The sequence below is a fragment of the Scyliorhinus canicula genome, chromosome 27 (assembly GCF_902713615.1).
Source record: "Scyliorhinus canicula chromosome 27, sScyCan1.1, whole genome shotgun sequence".
NCBI classification, from domain to species: Eukaryota; Metazoa; Chordata; class Chondrichthyes; order Carcharhiniformes; family Scyliorhinidae; genus Scyliorhinus; species Scyliorhinus canicula.
The window spans coordinates 6,835,821-6,857,243 of NC_052172.1; the positions used below are offsets into that span (position 1 = coordinate 6,835,821).

Below are 21,423 nucleotides of genomic sequence, written 5' to 3' on the forward strand. Positions count from 1 at the left end.
GCCAGACCTGCTGAGATTTTTCAACATTTTCTCTTTTGTTTCATGCCTCACATAATTTTGTCGACTTCTATGTCCCAGCCAATGAAGACAACCATGTCATATGCCTTCAAAACCACCTTCTCCAGCTGCATTGCCATTTTCGGTGACCTGTACACTGAGATCCCTCTGCCTGACAATACTCGTAAAGGTTCTGCAATTTACTGTATATTTCCCACCTGTACTGGCCCTTCCAAAATGCAGCACCTCAGATTTGTCCAGATTAAACTCCATCTGAGACCTATCTGCCCAAGTCTCCAATAGATCTCCATCCTGCTGTATCCTCTGACAGTCTTCATCATTATCTGCAATTCCACCAACCTTTGTGTCATCTGCAAACTTACTAATCAAACCAGTTACATGTTCCTCCAAATAATTTATATGTGCAACAAACAACAAATATCCCAGCATTGATCCCTGTGGAACACCACGAGTCACAGCCCTCCATTCAGAAAAAAATTGTTTTAATAATGGATTATGTACTTGAGGACATTCAAATGTATCATGAATTAAAATAGTTTTTAGATAGCGAAATAATAGACGTTTTGAACTTTATTTTATTTCAGCTCAGCATCATTCCTGGAGTCTGCCAGTAGTGGATATTGGGTGTGTTGGTTTGGATGGTGTAAATGTTGGCATGATTTGGCACAATGGCTAGAAGGTGCCATGATTTGGCATTATAGACATGAGGAGAGGGAGGGGTGAAGGGTGCTTGATGGGAGAGGTACAGAGGGTCTAATATTTGACAAACAATTGGGACAAAGTGCCAGAGAAATAAGGCGGGCCTCTTAAACAGCCAGCTTCAACAATCAGCAATAGTTATGGTTATCTCCAATCTGCATTTGATGATTACTGCATCCCACACTGGTCTCCTCAGGATGAAGATTCTGCTTTGGTGCACTTTCCTGAGCAAGACAGAGGAGCACCGTTTGACTCTTTGCTTCTTTTTCAGAATCTTTCTCTCCAACTCCACAAGCCTCTGCATCTATTTCCTCCCTGCCTCTTCCAATCTGTCTGTCTGTCTCTCTCTGACTCTCTGTGTGCCTCACTCCCAGTGTGTATGTGTGCGCGCATGTGTATCTCACCCTCCGTTAGTGTATCTCTCACTCTCTCTATATATCGTTGTCTCTCTCCTTATGGGTGCCTATCTGTGCCTACACATTACAAACACCCTGCCACCCCCTCCCCGCCCGCCACTCACTTTTGGCACAATCTAAATGGACGTTTCTGGGTGCGATCTGATGGAAAAGTCATTTGTCACAGATTTTTCATGGGAGCGTCCCACCGGCTCTGTCGGCGAGTTCCCCACCGCTATCTAACCACACCAAGCGTGTGATTGTGCGGCCAAGTTGTGCTGAAGCGAGGCTGTTAAATCGCAGGAGAGACCAGAGAATCATAGAACCCCTACAGTGCAGAAAGAGGCCAATCAGCCCATCAAGCCTGCAATGACCCTCTGAAACAGCGCCCTACCTAGGCCCAAACCCCACATTACCCCATAACCCCACCAAGGGCCACATTAGCATGGCGAAGCCATCAAACCTGCACATCTTTGGCATGTGGGAAGAAACCGGAGCGTCCGGAGGAAACCCACGCAGACATGAGGGGAATGTGCAAACTCCACACAGACAGTGACCCAAGGTTAGAATCGAACCCGAGTCCCTGGCGCAGTGCAGCGCTAACCAGTGTGCCACTGTGGCACCAATTACTGAAAAGAGAACTGCACCGGGCATTGATCCGTTTGCGATCTAACTGGCCCACTCCCTTTGGTGGAATTCGGACCCCAATGCAGTGTGTCGAGAAACCGATAATCACCACTTAAGCGCAGTCTCCCTCCAATTAACGGCCTCCCATGATCTGAACCCCTCCCCAGCAAGTGGTCCTGTGGGCACCGATTAGTTGCCCTTTTTGAAAACGAGAACCTCGTGGAAGCGCTGCTGAGGAGACCCGAGGAGGTGGGTCGCCATCTTCACCCACAGGCACAGAGCACGGGGTCACTGGGGTTGCTGCAAGGCCGCCCCACTATAAATCATGAATTGGCCCACTTAAAGTGGCCCTCCAGGTTTAACGCTGCAAATCACCATCTGTCAGCTGATTCACTGGGACCGCACTCTCCAGCCCCCTGCTAACAAGTGACAGCAGGACTTGCACAGCCAGCCCCACTCAGCTCGCAGCCGAGCTCCAAGGATACCAGTCACAGTTTGGTGGTACCGACTTGGGAAGCCTGCTGGACATGGTGGATGTGACAAAGGAGGTCCTAATTTGCCGAGTGTCCAGGAGGGTCAGCCACAGGTCAGCCAGTGTCGCCTGGGAAGACTGCCATGCACTGCCGTAAGAAGGTCAACCACCTCCACGGCGTCACAGTGGAGGTTGGCATTGGACCACCAGTAGCCTCTCAGGAATGTGTCTGGCACCGCCCCCACCCAGCTCCGTTCCATTTCCCTGCAGAACCATAGCCAGCCGTGCCACTCATGCCGCCCAATACTCCGCCCACCCTAGCCATACTATGTGCTCACCCATAAGCCCTAGTCCCGCATACTCCGCTTTCCTCTCCCTTCCTTACCACCCCCTCATATGGCCCACACCCCCCCCCCCCCACACCCCCAATATGGCCATTTCCCCGCAGCCCCCACGAGCCTCCCAAGCCCCGCGGTGAAAGATGCGTGCTGCACCGATACCCCCTCTGTGTGCTCACAGGAGAAGCTGGCTCACAACAGGAGGGAGAGGATCCAGACAGGCAGCAGAGTGCCAGATATACGAGTCCTCGCCCCCGACGAGGAACAGGCCCTGGTGGTTCCGGGACTGGGTGAGGACAGATCAGGAACCAACGTGGATGTCGGACTACGCCGCAGAGAAGAGGATCCACCGACACGCTTCAAGGTGCTCTGTCACATGTGAGTTGTTATTGCCTTCCAGACTGACCCAGTAACTGTGCTCCAGAAGCTCAGCATCTGACATTTCCCACCGAGTTGTGTATCTCTGGCTGGTTGAGCGGGGCGTGACAGCTGTGTCTTGGATAAGCTGGTGTTCTCGGCACTCCCCTCTGGGGAGTTCCCATGGGATGCAGTGGGGGACCGTAATATACATGGACTTCAGTAAGGCATTTTATAAAGTTTCCCATGGCAAGTTGATGGAAAGAGAGAAGTCGTATGGGGTTCAGGGTGCACTAGCTAGATGGATAAAGAATTGGCTGGGCAACAGGAGACAGAGAGTAGTGGTGGAAGGGAGTGTCTCAAAATGGAGAAAGGTGACTTGTGGTGTTCCACAGGGATCTGTGCTCGGACCACTGTTGTTTGTGATATACATAAATGATCTGGAGGAAGGTATAGGTGGTCAGCAAGTTTGCAGATGACACTAAAATTGGTGGAGTTGCAGATAGCGAGGAGGACTGTCAGAGAATACAGCAAAATATAGATAGATTGGAGCGTTGGGCAGAGAAATGGCAGATTGCGTTCAATCCAGGCAAATGCGAGGTGATGCATTTTGGAAGATCTAATTCAAGAGCGGACTATATGGTCAATGGAAGAGTCCTGGGGAAAATTGATGTACAGAGAGATCTGGGAGTTCAGGTCCATTGTACCCTGAAGGTGGCAACGCAGGTCGACAGAGTGGTCAAGAAGGCATACAGCATGCTTGCCTTCATCGGACGGGGTATTGAGTACAAGAGTAGGCAGGTCATGTTAGAGTTGTCTAGAACTTTGGTGAGGCCACATTTGGAATACTGCATGCAGTTCTGGTCGCCAGATTACCAGAAGGATGTGGATCCTACAGAGAGGGTGCAGAGGAGGTTCACCAGGATGTTGCCTGGTATGGAGGGTGCTAGCTATGAAGAAAGGTTGAGTAGATTAGGATTGTTTTCATTGGAAAGACGGAGATTGAGGGGGGACCTAATTGACGTCGACAAAAGTATGAGAGGTATGGACAGGGTGGATAGCAACAAGCTTTTTCCAAGATTGGGGGTGTCAATTACAAGGGGTCACGATTTCAAGGTGAGAGGGGGAAAGTTTAAGGCAGATGTGCGTGGAAAGTGTTTTACGCAGAGGGTGGTGGGTGCGTGGAATGCTTTACAAGCGGAGGTGGGAGAGGTGGGAACGATAGCATCATTTAAGATGCATCTAGACAGATATATGAATGGGCGGGGAACAGAGGGAAGTAGATCCTTGGAAAAAAGACAGGTTTAGACAAAGGATCTGGATCGGCGCAGGCTGGGAGGGCCGAAGGGCCTGTTCCTGTGCTGTAATTTTCTTTGTTCTTTGTCCTTTGTATCCCTCCCACTGACCATTCTCCATTCTCCCGCAGGATCGTCACCCGCCGGTGCCGGCCCGTCCAGGGTGGTCCTTCCGCACTGTATCCCATGAGAACTCCCCGGAGGGGAGTGCCGAGAACACCACCTTATCCGAGTCACAGCTGTCACACCCCCTTCAACCAGCCAGAGACACAACTCGGTGGGAACTATCAGATGCTGAGCTTCTGGAGCACAGTTACTCGGAGTTCATGCAAATGCTGAGGAGCGTCCATGATATTCAGATGGAGATGGAACGTTTAAGTTACGAAGAGATGTTGGATAGGCTTGGGTTGTTTTCACTCGAGCAGAGAAGACAGAGGGGCGTCTTGATCGAGGTGTACAAGATTATAGGGGGCATGGACAGGGTGGATAGGGAACCGCTGTTCCCTTTAGTTGAAGGCTCAGTTACGAGGGGTCACAAGTTCAAGGTGAGGGGAGGGAGGTTTCGGGGGGAATTTGAAGAGAAACCTTATTACGCAGAGGGTGGTGACAGTGTGGAATGCACTACCTGGGAGGTGGTAGAGGCGGGTTGCCTCAGACCCCTTAAAAAGTACCTTGGATGAGACTTGGCACGTCATAACATTCAAGGCTATGGGCCAAGTGCTGGCAAATAGGATTAGGTAGGGAGGTCAGGGTTTATTTATGCGTTGGTGCAGACTCGATGGGCCGAAGGGCCTCTTCCGTACTGTAGTATTCTGTGATTCTGATGTCAGCGACACTCAAGCAGGTCAATATCTGATTGCAGGAGCCCAGCTGCAATGGCAGCAGGAGATGGCACCGGCAATGCGTGGCCAACGTTGCTAGGGTGGCAACTGCAATGGAGAACCTCGTGGACGATATCAGCAGCATGAGTGGAGGTGCGAAAGGCATGGCTCGGCTCAGTCAATGACAGCAATAGCTGTGCTCTTCGACAGTGTGACCAAGTCGCTGGAGAACGTGACCCAGTACCAGAACTTGATGAGGCAGTGCAGATCATGTCCCATTCAAGGGTGGGATGTCAAGGATGTTGACAGCATGCTGCAGCCATTGGTGAGCGGCCAGGCCTCCAGGGGCAACTGAGTTTAACCCAGCTGGCGTTCCATCCCGAGGTGAATCCAGGGCCTTGGGGGCTGGGGCGGGGGGGGGGGGGCTGGGTGACAACCCCGAGCCACCCGATGGAGTGGTGGCAATGCCCTCCCCCTCACCCTGAACCCACCCCACTGTCAACGGCATATCTCAGAGTCAGCACCGGGAACCGGGCGGGAAGGGGGGGGGGGGGCTTGTGCCACCAGCAAGTGCCCTCTGACCCAGGTTCCCCAGAGGAAGTTATCAGGGGCATCCAACGTCACAGGCTGCCTCGAGCTCTGATGTGCATCCTGGGGGCACACCTAGACACATTGGTGGAAAGACAGACAAGGCCATTGTGTTGATGTGCATCACTGTAAATACACAAGGGATTATTGTAAATTCATGGAGAGTAGCTAGACACGAGAGGGAGCACCAGAGACATCACACACACACACACACACACACACACTCATCCAATACATCAGTTAGATGGAACACGACCAATGGGCATTCACGATACACACAGAGGTGACACGACCACAGGAGGGCATTACACCAACCCATATATAAAGGATACCACACACATGATCTGCCTCTTTCCAGTGGGGACAGTCAGTGAGTAGAGACACAGGGTTGATTTGATATCACACCCACCACGTGGATTGTAGCAGTCTGATTAGTCAGTCTGAGTAGCTATAGTAGGATTAACAGTAGTGTTGAACCCGTTATAGAAGTGTATATAATTTAATAAACGTGTTGAAGTTATCTCCACGTCTGATCCTTCCTTTGTCAAGTGCACCACAAGGAAGCTGCTTATGCTACACCTAGAGCATAACAAGACAGCCATGTCCAATGTGATGCAGGCAAGGATAACGGCCTCGCTGGACCTCTGTTCTTGCCGGACCCTCATCACTGCCGCCTGCCATTTATCCTCCAGACGGTCCTCAGGATCCTCCGTGGGCTCATCCTCCAGACACTCCTGGTGCGGCGCCTCCCCATCCTTGTCATCATCCTCCCCCACCTCCTCATCCTCCTGGTCCTTGGAGGCCACATGTGCCACCCCGTCCACCTCCAGCACATCGTATCACAGCTGTGCCAGGTTGTGGAGTGCACAGCAGACCATCACAAAGTGGGTCATCTTCTGGGGGCTGTACTGCAATGCCCGATCTGAGCAGCCAAGACTTGAGGAGTCCGACGCATGCTCAGTGACAGCGCAGGTGGCTGCATGGGCCTCGTTGTATGGGGTCGCCGCATTGGTCACCGGCCTCTGTACCAGCGTCATTGGCCACGTCCTCAGCGGGCATCCCTAATTCCCCAAGAGCCAGCCGGTCATCCTGGGGTGGTTTTTGAAGGGACCGGGGTTGTCTAACTGCCGCAGGATGTAGCTGTCATGCACATTCCAAGTGGTGCAAAGTCCACAAGTGCGTGGCATAGATGCTGCACCGTCCCTTTGTTGAGGTGGAGCTTCCTGTGGCACATGCTGTCCATCACCTGTTCGAAAGACCAGCAGGTATGATAGTGAGATTTAAGGGGTGTATTGACAAATGGATGGGAATAGAGGGATGCGGACCCCAGAAGTGTAGTAGGTTTTAGGTTAGACGGGCAGCATGGTTGGCGCAGGCTTGCAGGGCTGGAGGGCCTGTTCCTGTTCCTGTTTCTTTATCCTGGTGTTGTAGGACCTTTCTTTGTTCTTTGATGCCTGTACACGTTGGATCATTGCCGGCTTCCCCCTCTGGGTCCCTCACTGGCCTGATGGATGGTCAGGTCCTCAGGGAGTGGGGAGGGGTCCTGTACATGGGCCTCCGCCTCGAGCCTCTGTCAGCACTGCTGTGACTACCTTCTCCGGTGTCTGGCCTCCTGTACTGCCAGCAGACCGACGAGGGAAGCTGCCTCGGGTACCAAGATATCATTCATTCAAGGTAATATCTGTAAGGGATGGGAGAGTGTGAGAGACTGACAACCAACAGCGTTTTCCACCTTGGGACCATCCATTCCTCCATTGCTCCCTCCCCCCAACTCCCTGCCATCTGACATGCCCTGCCCACGCACCCCCGGGCACAGCAGGGGCCGCTGCTCACCGGACCCCTGACCCTTTACCCCAGACACCCACATGTAACGTTACCTGGTGCGGGCACTGGTTCCCTCCCTGGTGCACACACCCTCCCTCTGGTCACGGAAATGTCCCCGGTGCCAGGGCCCTGCCTCTGGGTGATTGGATGTTGGCCCCTGCACCCAGGGTGTTGCCTGCCACAGTGCCCAGGCCTCACAGTCTGAATGGGTTGCTTGGCAAGAGCCCCCACTGTTACATGGCACACTTACCCATGGGAATCCACTTGGGTTGTGCTAAGTGCTCCCTTCACTCTGATGTCCAATTCCCAAATAACAATCGACTTCAGCCGCCCGGCCTGAGGCCTCCCCGGTCAACGGGGGCTATCGGTGGGGCAGGTGGGCTGCACCCGGAATGGGACCACACGGTCCTGGGGTTGACATGGCGGACCCACAGACACTGAGGCACTCATCTCCCCCCTCCGCTCCCCCCCCTCCCGGCCATGGGTGGCCACCCCCCCTGCATAACACCCCCAACCCCTCCCCCCACCCAAAACACAACCACACCCACCCTCCAGTCCTGGTCATGGACAGCCACCCCCCCCCCCTACACAACACCCTAACCCCCATCCACACATCCCACCCCCCACCATGGGAGCTCCCCTCTCTCCGATCACCGGGACACCAGCTCCAGTCCCCCCGGGCCCTGTGCCTGTGGGTGAAGATGGCTACCCACCTCCTCGGATCCCAGCTGCAGCCCTATAGCCAGCTTCCGTTTAAAAAAAGGAGTACTAACTGGCACCCATGTGACGACTTGCTGGGGAGGCGGTTAGATCACGGAAGGCGGTTAGATAGGGGTCGCTCCCGTTTATTAGATGGAGATTGGGCTAAGTGGTGATTATTGGTTTCTCACCGCGCTCCGGCAGAATCCTGATTTCACCAACAGGAGCGGACCGGTTACATCGCAAATGCATTGGCGCCGGGCGTGGGTCTCATTTTTGGTCTCTGCGATTTAATGGCCCGATTGCACTCTCGCTTAAGTGCAACATGGCTGCAGAATCGCACCTGAAATGCAACTTGATAGCGGTGGGGAACTCGTTGGCAGAATTAACTGGAAACTCCCCACAAAACCAACCACAAATGTTCCTTTTTTTAGAATCATAGAATCCCAACAGTACAGGAGGAGGCCATTTGGCCCATTGAGTCTGCACCGACCCACTGAAAGAGCCTTTCACCCAAACTCACTTCCCTGCCCTACCCCAGAACCCATTAACCTAACCGACACATCTTTGGACTGTTGCAGGAAACCTGAGCACCCGGAGGAAACCCACACAGACACGGGGAGAACGTGAAAACACACAGTCACCTGAGGCTGGAATTGAACCCAGGTCCTTGGTATTGTAAGGCAGCAGTGCTAACCACTGTGCCACCGTGCCGCCCCTTCCAATTTTTACATTTATATTCCACCCTCTGTCTGTATTGTTGTGAATCTTTTTCTCTCTGTGCCTCTGTTGTCATGTGTGTCTAACTTTCTCTGCATGCTTGTGTGTGTCCCTCTCTGTCTCTCTAATCTCTGTCTGCCTCTCTGTCTCTAATGTATCTCTTGCTGCTCCTTTCTCACTGTGTCTAAATCTCTCTCTGTGTCTTTCCGCACCTCTCTCTCTTTATGGCTCTCTCATGTATACATCTGACGCACTCCCTCTTTCTGCTTGCCTCTGTGTCTCTCTCTCTCTTTCTCCGTGTCTCTCTCTTTCTCTCTCACTGTGTGTGCCTCCCTCTCTCTCTCTCTCTTTGAGCCTCATTTTGTTACCCGTTCAACCTCTTTCTTCATTTGATCCTTTAATAAATAAAAACACTCACACAGAGGAACGTGTTGTTATTATTTTAGACGAGGAGACTGCTCATTTCCATTAAGTGCACACATGGGATAGTGAGGGAAAGAAATAAAAACGTCTTGATGAGAGGAAGTGGGGGGGGGGGGGGGAACAGAGTGAGAAAGGGGAGAGAATGAGGGAAATAGCGCAGTGAAGGAAAACAGAGATAAGTTCACAATGACATGTTATTGTGATTGATACCACAATGTGTGAATATGCTTATGCGAGCACCTCCTCACCCTCCTCATTCTCGTGTTCCTTCATGGTGTTCTCAATCCAGTCCAGATAGTTCCCTACATGGGTGTACACCCCATAATGGCCACACTGCGGCGGACCAAACGATACAATGCCCCTGACAATGTGACGACTGCGGTCGCGACGGTCCCGGAAGACGTATGGGCCCCCACTGTCCCCACGGCAGGAATCCACGCCCTGTCGTCCAGCGCAGATCATGTTTGGGGTGAAAATGGGCTTCTTTCCCTGGAAGTCGGAATTCTCACACTCATCCATGCTGACGACGGGAACCTCGGCAAACTGCAGAAAGATCGCAAGGCTCCTATTTTCTGTCGTACCCCAGCCTGAAATGTAACCCAATGTACCGAAATCTGGCAGAGACACATCTCCTCGTTCAGGCAGGCAAAGGGGGGACAGATTGGGTCCCAGTTTCACCTCTTCCTGGAGCTTGATCAATGCAATGTCGTGATTGAAGTTGGGTTGCCCGTGCTTGACCTGCTTGAATTTGGGGTGGATGAAGACCTGTTCCACGGGGAACATGTTCTTTGGTGATCTGTCTCTTAGATTAATAAATCCACCGTAAATTTCCACCTGGTCCTTTTTATCAAAAACATGAGCGGCTGTCAACACCCACCTGTCGGAGATCAGGGCTCCTCCACCCATCTGATTGCCGCTGGCGAGCAGACGTACCTGCCAGGGGAATTCACCTAGTTTTGCCCTCTTGCCACCAAAGATGCGTCCGGCATCGGAGGAGAGGAGACAGTTCCCGCAGACTGGGGAGAGATGATAGAATCAAAGGAATTGAAAAGCTCTTGGATCACTGCCCAAACACCAGGATTTGAGAGACTGCACACAATGGGATGGTGTCACTCCAACAGATAAGCAAAAGTCACCATGGTCCCAGATGACCATAGTCTGCTTTCCCCTTTGAGGGGGGAGAGCAGACTGGTGGTGATTTAACCTGAGGGTCACCACACCTCAAGCGAGGGACAAAGTCGAGAGGGAAGGGCCTGCGTGAATAACCTCAGGCCATATGGGGAATTGAACCCACACTGTTGGCCTCACTCTGCATCACAAACCAGCTGTCCAGCCAACAAGACTAAACCAGCCACCTTGCCAACAACCCCACTACACATCCTGCTCAGAGGGCATTGATTATTATTGTCACAAGTAGGCTTACATTAACACTGCAATGAAGTTACTGTGAAAAGCCCCTGGTCGCCACACTCTGGTGCCTGTTCGGTACACAGAGGGAGAATTCAGAATGTCCAATTCACCTAACAAGCATGTCTTTTGGGATTTGTAGGAGGAAACCGGAGCACGTGGAAGAAACCTACGCCAGACACGGGGAGAACGTACAGACTCCGCACAGACAGTGACTCAAGCCGGGAATCAAACCCAGGACCTGGTGCTGTGAGGTAACAGCGCTAACACTGTGCCACCACCAACATGCCGCCCATTGTGTTGATATGGAACCAAAGAACATTAATATTATTGCTCATTTTGGGCACCTGCATGTGAAATTATTATGTGGGCACAGTTTAGCTCACTTGGCTAGACAGCTGGTTTGCAATGCAGAGCAAGGGGTTGTTTAGCAGGGGCTGTTTAGCACAGGGCCCAATCGCTGGCTTTGAAAGCAGACCAAGGCAGGTCAGCAGCACGATTCAATTCCCGTACCAGCCTCCCCGAACAGGCGCCGGTATGTGGAGACTAGATTTTCCACAGTAACTTCATTTGAAGCCTACTTGTGACAATAAGCAATATTCAATTCATTTTATTTCAAGGCCTGGGCAGCACGGTAGCATTGTGGATAGCACAATTGCTTCACAGCTCCTGGGACCCAGGTTCGATTCTGGCTTGGGTCACTGTCTGTGCGGAGTCTGCACATCCTCCCCGTGTGTGCGTGGGTTTCCTCCGGGTGCTCCGGTTTCCTCCCACAGTCCAAAGATGTGCAGGTTAGGTGGATTGGCCATGATAAATTGCCCTTAGTGTCCAAAATTGCCCTTAGTGTTGGGTGGGGTTGCTGGGTGATGGGGAAAGGTTGGAGGTGTTGACCTTGGGTAGGGTGCTCTTTCCAAGAGTCGGTGCAGACTCGATGGGCCGAATGGTCTCCTTCTGCACTAAATTCTATGAAAGGGTAAAGCAGCCTCTGGCCACCTGGGACTATGGTGACATTACTTCATGTCAGATAATTGGTGACCAGGACAGTGACTGATAATCTGTTTTAAAGTTGCTGGTTAATTCTGCCATTCTGTGCACTGCACTTCCAGAAGGTGAAGCTAGAAATAGCAGTGGGAGCAAAGCAGATTCAGGTCAATACTGGTGCTCAGAAGGAAATTGGAGAAATATTGAATAGGAGCAATAACTTACAGGGCTATGGGGAAAGAAGAGAGGAGAACGATATTTATTGGTTAATTCGGCCAAAAAGCCAGCAGAGGGGCAATGGAGGGAATGGCCTCCTGTGAGTCAGCCAATGATTTTGTGCTACTTTTCTGCTCATTACATTCCTGTAAATATTTACCTGGTTTGCACTTTGGAAGGGTCTCCTGTCCACTCGCGACATCCACCCATTCAGCATTATGCGAGCAGTTAAAAATAGCTGGTGGGGAAAATACATAAAGGGAGAGAGATATCAGATGGAGAGAGACATGTACAGCCACACCTTTATCCCAGCCATAATGCAGCTGATTGAGTCACTTACCCTTGTCATTCGTGGCTGAACTTGATTTACCTGCACATCATTTTGGTCATGGGAATGTCCCTTTAAGAAATGTGTTCTCTCATCACATGGCAGCAGTGATGTCATTGTGTGGGTGGAGCTGGGCTGTGGCACTGGGTTGTTAGTTTTGTTTTTGAGCTGGAAGCTGTTGTGTGGCTCTGAGTTTACCTACGGTTCAGACTTTTGGTTGCTGTATTCAGACGACAAGGATCTTAGTGTCTCTCTCTCTGTCTGCATGTTAAAAGGTGTCCAGGTCACTTGATATTTTAAAACTGATAAGTTTTTTCTCCAAAGAATTCAAACCTACTGTTTTGGGTAAAACGTTTTTGTCTGGTTTGGATGTTGTTACTTGAGTGGAACAGTAAAAGGAAGTTATTAAGAGTTAAATATAGAGTACTGTGTTGGGTATTTAAGTTTGTAATTGATAAAAATGCTTATTGTGTGCGTTTATAAAATGTTAACTGAATTCGTAGAATAAACTTTGTTTTGTTTGAAAGTGTTTAAGGCCTCTGTTGAATAACACCTGAAAAGTAGGCCCTTATGCTCGTCCTCGCCAAAATCTCTAAACAGTTGTTCACCAGGTGAACTCCATGATATACTTTGGTGTTCTCTAAACCCTGGCCCATAACAATTTATATTTTTTAACAATCCTCCACCCACTGCAATGATGTTGTCCACATGCCCCTGATCCTCTTGGGAGACATTGCTGCAGTTCCAGTCATATACTGTGCAGTGATATCATGGTTGCGTTGTAATTCACTGACTGACCACTAGGAGTCTCATTAGTATATGAGTAAATGTTAGAGTCTGGTGACCTCAGACTGACTAGGGAGCCGGGAGAGAGGATGCTTGTGCATAATCATACTATTAATCATCTGTTGTTTGTTTCTATTTGACCCACAGTTAATGTTAATTATTTGTTTATAGCTTCAGTTGAAAGTGTTCTTGTAATATAAATCAGATCATCCGACAAGAACATTACAATCGGTTTGCTGTAGTTCAGAGAGTCTCATTGCAGTGATGGGCAACTTGGCTGGTGAGTGGGCCACATAAGTGGCCCTCCTTCATCTCAATAGGTTGCAAGGTTGAAATTGGGCATAGAACCACATCAAGTCTGCGCCGATCACTGAAAGAGCGCTGGACCCACGTCCACATCCCCCGTCTACCATACCTTATTCCCGTAACCTAACCTGTACATCAATGAACTCGAAGGGGGAATTTATCATGGCTAATCCAACTAACCTGCACACCTTTGAACTGTGGGAGGAAACGGGATATTCTGGAGGAAACCCATGCAGACACGGGGAGAACGTGCAGATTCCGCACAGAGTGTCACTCAAGGCCGGAATCGAACCCCGGTTTCTGGCACTATCAGACAGCAGTGCTAATCCGTGTCCCTGGCACTGTGAGACAGCAGTGCTAACCCGGGTCTCTGACACTGTGAGACAGCAGTGTTAACCCAGGTCCCTGATGCTGTGAGACAGCAGTGTTAACCCAGATCCCTGGCACAATGAGACAGCAGTGTTAACCCGGGTCCCTGGCACTGTGAGAAAGCAGTGTTAACCCAGGTCCCTGGCACTGTGAGACAGCAGTGGTAACCCGAGTCCCTGGCACTGTGAGGCAGCAGTGTTAACCCGGGTCCCTGGCACTGTGAGACAGCAGTGCTAACCAGGTCACTGGCACAGTGAGACCGCAGTGTTAACCTGGGTCCCTGGCGCTGTGAGACAGCAGTGTTAACCCGTGTCACTGGTACTGTGAGACAGCAGTGCTAACCCGGGACCATAGCACTGTGAGACAGCAGTGTTAACCCGGGTCCCTGGCGCTGTGAGACAGCAGTGTTAACCCGGGTCACTGGTACTGTGAGACAGCAGTGCTAACCCCGGTCCCTAGCACTGTGAGACAGCAGTGTTAACCCGGGTCACTGGTACTGTGAGACAGCAGTGCTAACCCGGGTCCCTAGCACTGTGAGACAGCAGTGTTAAGTCGGTCCCTGGCATTGTGAGACAGCAGTGCTAACCCGGGTCCCTGGCACTGTGAGAGAGCAGTGCTAACCCGGGTCCCTAGCACTGTGAGACAGCAGTGTTAAGTCGGTCCCTGGCATTGTGAGACAGCAGTGCTAACCCGGGTCCCTGGCGCTGTGAGGCAGCAGTGCTAACCCGGGTACCTGGCACTGTGAGACAGCAGTGCTAACCTGGGTCCCTGGCACTGTGAGGCAGCAGTGTTAACCCGAATCCCTGGGACTGTGAGGCAGCAGTGTTAACCCGGGTCCCTGGCACTCTGAGACAGCAGTGTTAACCGGGGTCACTGGCACTGTGAGGCAGCAGTGTTAACCCGGGTCCCTAGTACTGTGAGGCAGCAGTGTTAACCCGGGTCACTGGCACTGTGAGGCAGCCGTGTTAACCCAGGTCCCTAGCACTGTGAGGCAGCAGTGCTAACCCGGGTCCCTGGCACTGTGAGACAGCAGTGCTAACCCGGGTCCCTGTCACTGTGAGACAGCAGTGTTAACCCGGGTCCCTGGCTCTGTGAGGCAGCAGTGTTAACCCGGGTCCCTGGCACTGTGAGACAGCAGTGTTAACCCAGGTCCCTGGCACTGTGAGACAGCAGTGTTAACCCGGGTCCCTGGCACTGTGAGACAGCAGTGTGAACCCGGGTCCCTGGCTCTGTGAGACAGCAGTGTGAACCCGGGTCCCTGGCTCTGTGAGACAGCAGTGTTAACCCGCGTCCCTGGCTCTGTGAGACAGCAGTGTGAACCTGGGTCCCTGGCACTGTGAGACAGCAGTGCTAACCCGGGTCCCTGGCTCTGTGAGACAGCAGTGCTAACCCGGGTCCCGGGCACTGTGAGGCAGCAGTGTTAACCCGGGTCCCTGGCTCTGTGAGACAGCAGTGTGAACCCGGGTCCCTGGCACAGTGAGACAGCAGTGTTAACCCGGGTCCCTGGCACTGTGAGACAGCAGTGTGAACCTGGGTCCCTGGCACTGTGAGACAGCAGTGTTAACCCGGGTCCCTGGCACTGTGAGACAGCAGTGTTAACCCGGGTCCCTGGCTCTGTGAGGCAGCAGTGCTAACCCGGGTCCCTGGCACTGTGAGGCAGCAGTGTGCTCACCACGGTGCTGCCATGATTATTAACTATGACCCTTGAATATGGATGAATACATTTAATACATGGCGAATATTTTATGTTGCAGAAAAAGTCTGTCATCATCGTCAAGTGATTTTAAAATAAGTGTGGTAAGGTGGTCAGCGGTTTGCACTGGTGTATCACAGCGACCGGTTTTGATCCCAGCTCTGGGTTACTGTCTGTGTGGAGTTTGCACATTCTCCCTGTGCCTGTGTGGGCCTCACCCCAACAAGCCAAAGATGTGCAGGGTAGATGGATTGGCGACGCTAAATTGCCCCTTAATTGGAATAAAAAATTGGGTAATTTATTTTTAAAAAGTGGTTAAAACAAAACAAATATTTACTCTTGATTGGAAGCAGAGGGAGCGCACGGCACTCCCAGCTAATGCTGTGAGCAATCAGCACGCACCTCGCTTCATTCATTTACATGCAAATTTATTCAGTCATAGAATCAGAGAATTTACAGTGCAGAAGGAGACCATTCAGCCCATCAAGTCTGCAGCGGCCCTAAGAAAGAGAACCCTACCCAAGCCCACACCTCCACCCTACCCCCCGTAACCCAGCCCAACCCTTTTGGAGACTACGGGTCAATTTAGCGTGGCCAATCCACCTGTCCTGCATATCTTTGGACTGTGGGAGGAAACCGGAGACCCAGAGGAAACCCACGCAGACACGGGGAGAATGTGAAGACTTCCCACAGACAGTGACCCAAGCCGGGAATCGAACCTAGGACCCTGGAGCTGTGAAGCAACTGTGCTAACCACTGTGCTACCATGCTGCCCAGTCATACCGGCAGGATAGACACCAGTGGAACGTGGCAACAGTCAAGAAAATCTCCTGTGGGCCCCATTCAGATTCCTGACGGGCCACATGTTGCCCCCGAGGCCTTTGGTTGCCCACCATTGATTTATAGACTGTTTGCTCTGGGACATTATTTAGGCAAACTCTGCTTGCTCCAGTAGCTTTCTAAAAACAAAAGAGACACCGTAAACGTCTGCTGCAGTGTGCAGTTTACCAAGAGGCATCCTTGAACCACATTTGCAAAAAGTTTCTGAATACACGAGGTAAAGTAAATCCTTCAATTCACCAACAATAAATAAACAATTCCAATATTGTGTGCAGTTTTGGTCTCCGGGCTTGAGGATGGGCATTCTTGTTATTGAGGGTGTCCAGCGAAGATTCACCTGACTAATTCCCGGGATGGCAGGACTGACATATGAAAAAAGATTGGATCGACTGGGCTTGTACTCGCTGGATTTTAGAGGAATGAGAGGGCATCCCATAGCAACATATAAAATCCTGATGGGGCTGGAAAGGCTCGATGCGGGAAGAACGTTCCTGATGTTGGAGACGTCCAGAACTATGTGTCACAGCCTAGGAATGTGGGGTCAGCTATTCAGGACTGAGATGAGGAAGAACATCTCTCGGAGAACATAAGAACATGAGAACTAGGAGTAGGAGTAGCCATCTGGCCCCTCTCAAGCCTGCTCTGCCATTCAACGAGATCATGGCTAATTTTTATGGACTCAGCTCTCCCCCCCCCCCCCCCCCCCCCCTCCCCCCAACACCAGTGTTGTGAACTGGTGGAATTGTCCACCGCAGAAAGCTGTTTGGGCGTTCGTTGGATATATTCAAGAGGGAGCTGGACGGGGCCCTTGCAGCTAAAGGGATCAAGGGGTATGGAGAAAAAGCGTGAATGGGATACTGAATTTGCATGATCATATTGAATGGTGATGCTGGCTCGAAGGGCCGAATGGCCTACTCCTGCACCTATTTTCTATGTTTCCAAGTTTCTTTGTCACTACTCCTGTTTCTGAGATTCCAACCCTTGACAGTAATAACCCACAAACCATTTGACTTGGGTCACCACAAGCCTTCAGTGTTAATGGGGTCTTGCTGTATGCTTTTCCCTCCATGATAACAGCAACTGAAGTTTAAAAGGAAAGTTTTTTGGGAAATATCCTGAAGGGTGAGGAAGAAATAAAAGCCATAAATGTAAAATGGCCAGGAGGACTTGTCATATCGCCCACTTGATTCTCGATTTCCTCACTTCAGTCAGATAGGGAGGGATGGGTAAAGGAAGGCGGGAAACATCCAGGTATACATTATCACTGCTGCTAAAAACTACAGCAAAATTCAAAAGGGAATGTATGTTTGGTTGTAAAGGAAAATGGTGCAGAGGACGTGAGGGGGACCTGGAAGGTGGTTAGACATTAGTTAAGAAAGAATACAACTTGTTTTCATTAACTGAGGTGCAGAATATAAGAGCTGAGAAATTTATGCTTTGAACATATGTCAAGCCACAACTGGAAGAACATGTGCAGTTCTGGTCACTGTGTGTTGAAGTACGCAGCGTGCAGCGGAGATTTAGGAGCACGTTGGCTGGAGTGGAGCATTTTATTTCTGAGGAAAGGTTGGATATGCTGAAGTTGTTTTGTTTGGGACAGAGGGGACAGAGGCGAGACCTAATTGACGTGTACGGAATTATGAAGGGTTCAGATCAGGCATTTTCAAAGTGGGGGTCGCAACCCATGGTTGGGACGCGGCTGGGTGTCGGGAGGGTCACGGAGCCATCCATCGCGGCGTTCCCGATCGCAGGAATTCAGGCGCAACGGCCGCAGCAACTGGCTTTTAAAAATGACGGCTGCGACCAGCTTTAAAAATGCGGGCGCACTGCGCTTGCATGCCCGCTCATCAGTGTGCATGCCCGGAGCCCAGGTGGAGTCCAGGAGCAGCTCGCCTCTTCCTGACGTCGACACGCTGACCCAGGAGAAGATTTTTTTTTTTCCAATTTAATTCAGTCTTCCTGCATCTGTCTTAAATATGCTCAATGGCTGAGCCTGTAGAACACTCTTTGATAGTGAATTTTAGAGATTAAAAAAATTCACAGGGTAGCACGTTGGCGCAGTGGGTTAGCACTGCTGCATCATGGCGCTGAGGTCCCAGGTTCGATCCCGGCTCTGGGTCACTGTTAATGTGGAGTTTGCACATTCTCCCCGTGTCTGCATGGGTTTCGCCCCTACAACCCAAAGATGTGCAGGGTAAGTGGATTGGCCACGCTAAATTGTCCCTTAATTGGAAAAAATGAATTGGCTATTCTAAATTTATTTTTTTTAAAAGATTCGCGACACTTTGAGTTAAGTAATGCCTCCTCATCTATGCCTAAAATCGTGGCATTGTAACCTGCAGACTATATCCCCAGGCTGCAACCAACTACCTGAGGGAAACTTACATTCCGCCTCTGCACTGGAGAGTCCTGAGAGATTAATGTCTGTTTCAATTAGGTAATTTATCATTCTTCGCTGTTCTAGACTATAGAATGTAAGGCCAGGCTCACTTCTTGCACTCAAGGTCAGAGAAAATGGTAAGTCGCAAAAGTTGGCCGGCGTGGGCCGCGAAGGTCAGCCGGCGTGGGTCGTGAAGGTCGGCCGGCGTGGGTCATGAAGGTCGGCCAGCGTGGGCCGCGAAGGTCGGCTGGCGTGGGTCGTGAATGTCGGCCGGCGTGGGTCATGAAGGACGGCCAGCATGGGCACTGCGAAGGTCGGCCGGCCTGGTCGCGAATGTCGGCTGGGGTGGGTCCCAAAGGACTCCCGGTTTGTAAAAATGAGTCCCGGGCAAAAAAGTTTGAAAATCATGCTCTAGATAGAGTTGGTAGGGAGTCCCTTTATCCCTTTGGTTGAGGAGTCCATAACCCAGGGGCAGGGATTTGAAGGTGGATGTTTGGTGGGGACTTAAGGGGACCTCTATTCACCCAGAGTGTGGTGGTGATCTGAAACTGCTTCTGAGTGTGATAGAGCCAAACACCCTTGTAATAACCTGGGGAGGCAATGATTGCTTTCCCCCTATGGCCTGAGTAGTATGATCTCCCCTGCTCACTACAGGACTGTTAACCACGTGTATAGGTTGGCCAGTCTGGAACAAACCAAAGAGTCCGGTGGGGGATAACCTCGATATACACAGTTGAAATAAATGTCACATTTTCTATACTCTACGGATCCTCTTGGCCTTGTTTAAAACCCTCATAGGATTGAATATTCAGATTAGAACTGGAAGCGTCAAAATCTACAGGGTCATAGACCAAGAGCTGGAAAGTGGGATTGGGGGATGGCCACGGCGCGGACACGATGGACTCACCATTTCCTTTAAGTTTATAGTATGGCTCTTCACAGCTGTACTTGTTCTGGGATTTGTAAATGGTGGATGTGAAATTACTGTATCCATTCTTCAATTTTGCTGGATGTCCACAGTCCACAGCTGAGAAAGGGAGATTGTACTTTAATAAAGCTCAGTCAGGTATCAGATGCACCTTCAAAATTCATTATTCCAGTAATCATTTGCACAAATATTTATTTTATATATTTATTGATCTTTTCTACGATTAATAAATTCCAGGTTTCGCGCCTGCAAAATTCCATCGCGTTCAAATCGCAATTCCCAGAAGATCCTTCACCATAAGATCATGGGCTGGATGCTCCGTCGACGGGATGCTCCGATTTGCCGGCAGTGCACTCACGCCTGCGGATTTCCAGACAGCGCGGGTGTGCCCACAATGGGAAACCCCATTAAACGGCTGGGAGGATCCCGTTGCCGGCGGGGAGTGCCGCACCGGAAAACGGGAGCGGTGGGATGGAAAATCCTGCTGCATGAATTAATTCTGCCGTGTTACAAATGACCAGGTCAAAAATAGTTTCTGACTGGGTGGTTCTGGAAGAACAAAGTGTATCAGGCTATCTGGCCCCGTGAGCCTGCTGTGTTGTGTGATATGGTCACGGTTGATACTGAGATTCAACTCCCCAGGAGTTTCGGTTCCTGGGAGATGGGACAGGGCGATGGGGCAAGGGAGGTCTAGAGATCGCCCTTGATACCCCGAAACACCAAAAATCTGTCTATCCCATCCTGAAATTTGTGCAATCATAAAACATCCAAAATGGCAGAACCCTGAAGAGTATTGACAGAGGGATCTGGGTGTGCAGGTCCATAGGTCACTGAAAGGGGCAACGCAGATGGAGAAGGTAGTCAAGAAGGCAGACGGCATGCTTGTCTTCAACGGCCGGGGCATTGAGTATAAGAATTGGCAAGTCATGTTGCAGCTGTTTAGAGCCATTGTTAGGCCACACTTGGAGTATAGCGTTCAATTTTGATCGCCACACTACCAGAATGATGTGGAGGCTTTGGAGCGGGCACAGAAGAGGTTTACCAGGATATTGCCTGGCAGTGAGGGCATTAGCTATGCTTGGATAACTCGGTTTGTTCTCTGTGGACCGACGGAGGTTGAGGGGCGACCTGATAGAAGTCTACAAGATTATGAAGGGCATGGACAGAGTGGATAGTCAGAACCTTTTCCCAAGGTGTAAGAGTTAATTACGAGGGGACAAAGGTTTAAGGCGCAAGGGGCAAAGTGTAGATGTGCCAGAGAAGTTTTTTTACACAGAGGGTAGTGAGTGCCTGGAACTCGCTGCCGGAGGAGGTGATGGAAGCACGTACGATAGTGACGTTTAAGGGGCATCTTGACAAATACAGAATAGGATGGAAGTAGAGGGATACTGACCCCGGAAGTGTGGAGGGTTTTAGGTTAGATGGGCAGCATTGTCGGCGCAGGCCTGGAGGGCTGAAAGACCTGTTCCTGTGCTGTACTTTTCTTTGTTACTTAACCCTCTAGGGAACCCTAAAGACTTTGGGCTGGATTCTCCGCCCCGCTGCGTCACATTCCTGCCCCGACCCGCCAGCGGGATTCTCCGTTACGCCGACCGGTCAAAGGAGTTTCCCATTATGGGGGAGTCCTACGCAGTCGGGAAACCCCCGGGCGCTGGGAAAATGGAGCATCCCGCCGGCGGAGAATCCCGGCCATTTTGAGTGAGGAAGTGTGTCCTCACCTCGACCTGAAATGATCGGTTCCTTCTGCTGAGAATCTATCCCTTGTTCCAGCCATGTCATCCATGTCAAATCCAGTTAGAATCTTGTATGTTTCACAGAGATCAGCTCTCATTCTCCCACACAACATCGGCCCAGTTAACTCAGCCTTTCGCCACAGGGAAATCCTCTGATCCCAGGATCCAGTGCAAGTGTAT

General features: G+C 51.0%; 1 protein-coding gene across 2 annotated transcripts in view; it reads right to left on the reverse strand.

Annotated features, from left to right (window-relative positions):
• Nucleotides 1–9,372: 9,372 nt before the first annotated feature.
• LOC119957845 (complement C1s subcomponent-like) overlaps nucleotides 9,373–21,423 on the reverse strand; it is a 52,559-nt gene continuing 40,508 nt past the window's right edge. For both annotated transcript variants that reach the window (XM_038785995.1, XM_038785996.1), the window contains exons 9-11: nucleotides 19,490–19,609; nucleotides 12,041–12,118; nucleotides 9,373–10,292 (exon numbers count right to left, since the gene is read on the reverse strand). In XM_038785995.1, coding sequence (XP_038641923.1) covers nucleotides 9,505–10,292; nucleotides 12,041–12,118; nucleotides 19,490–19,609 — 986 coding nt within the window. In that variant the 3' untranslated portion in view covers nucleotides 9,373–9,504. The remainder of the gene's footprint in view (nucleotides 10,293–12,040; nucleotides 12,119–19,489; nucleotides 19,610–21,423) is intronic.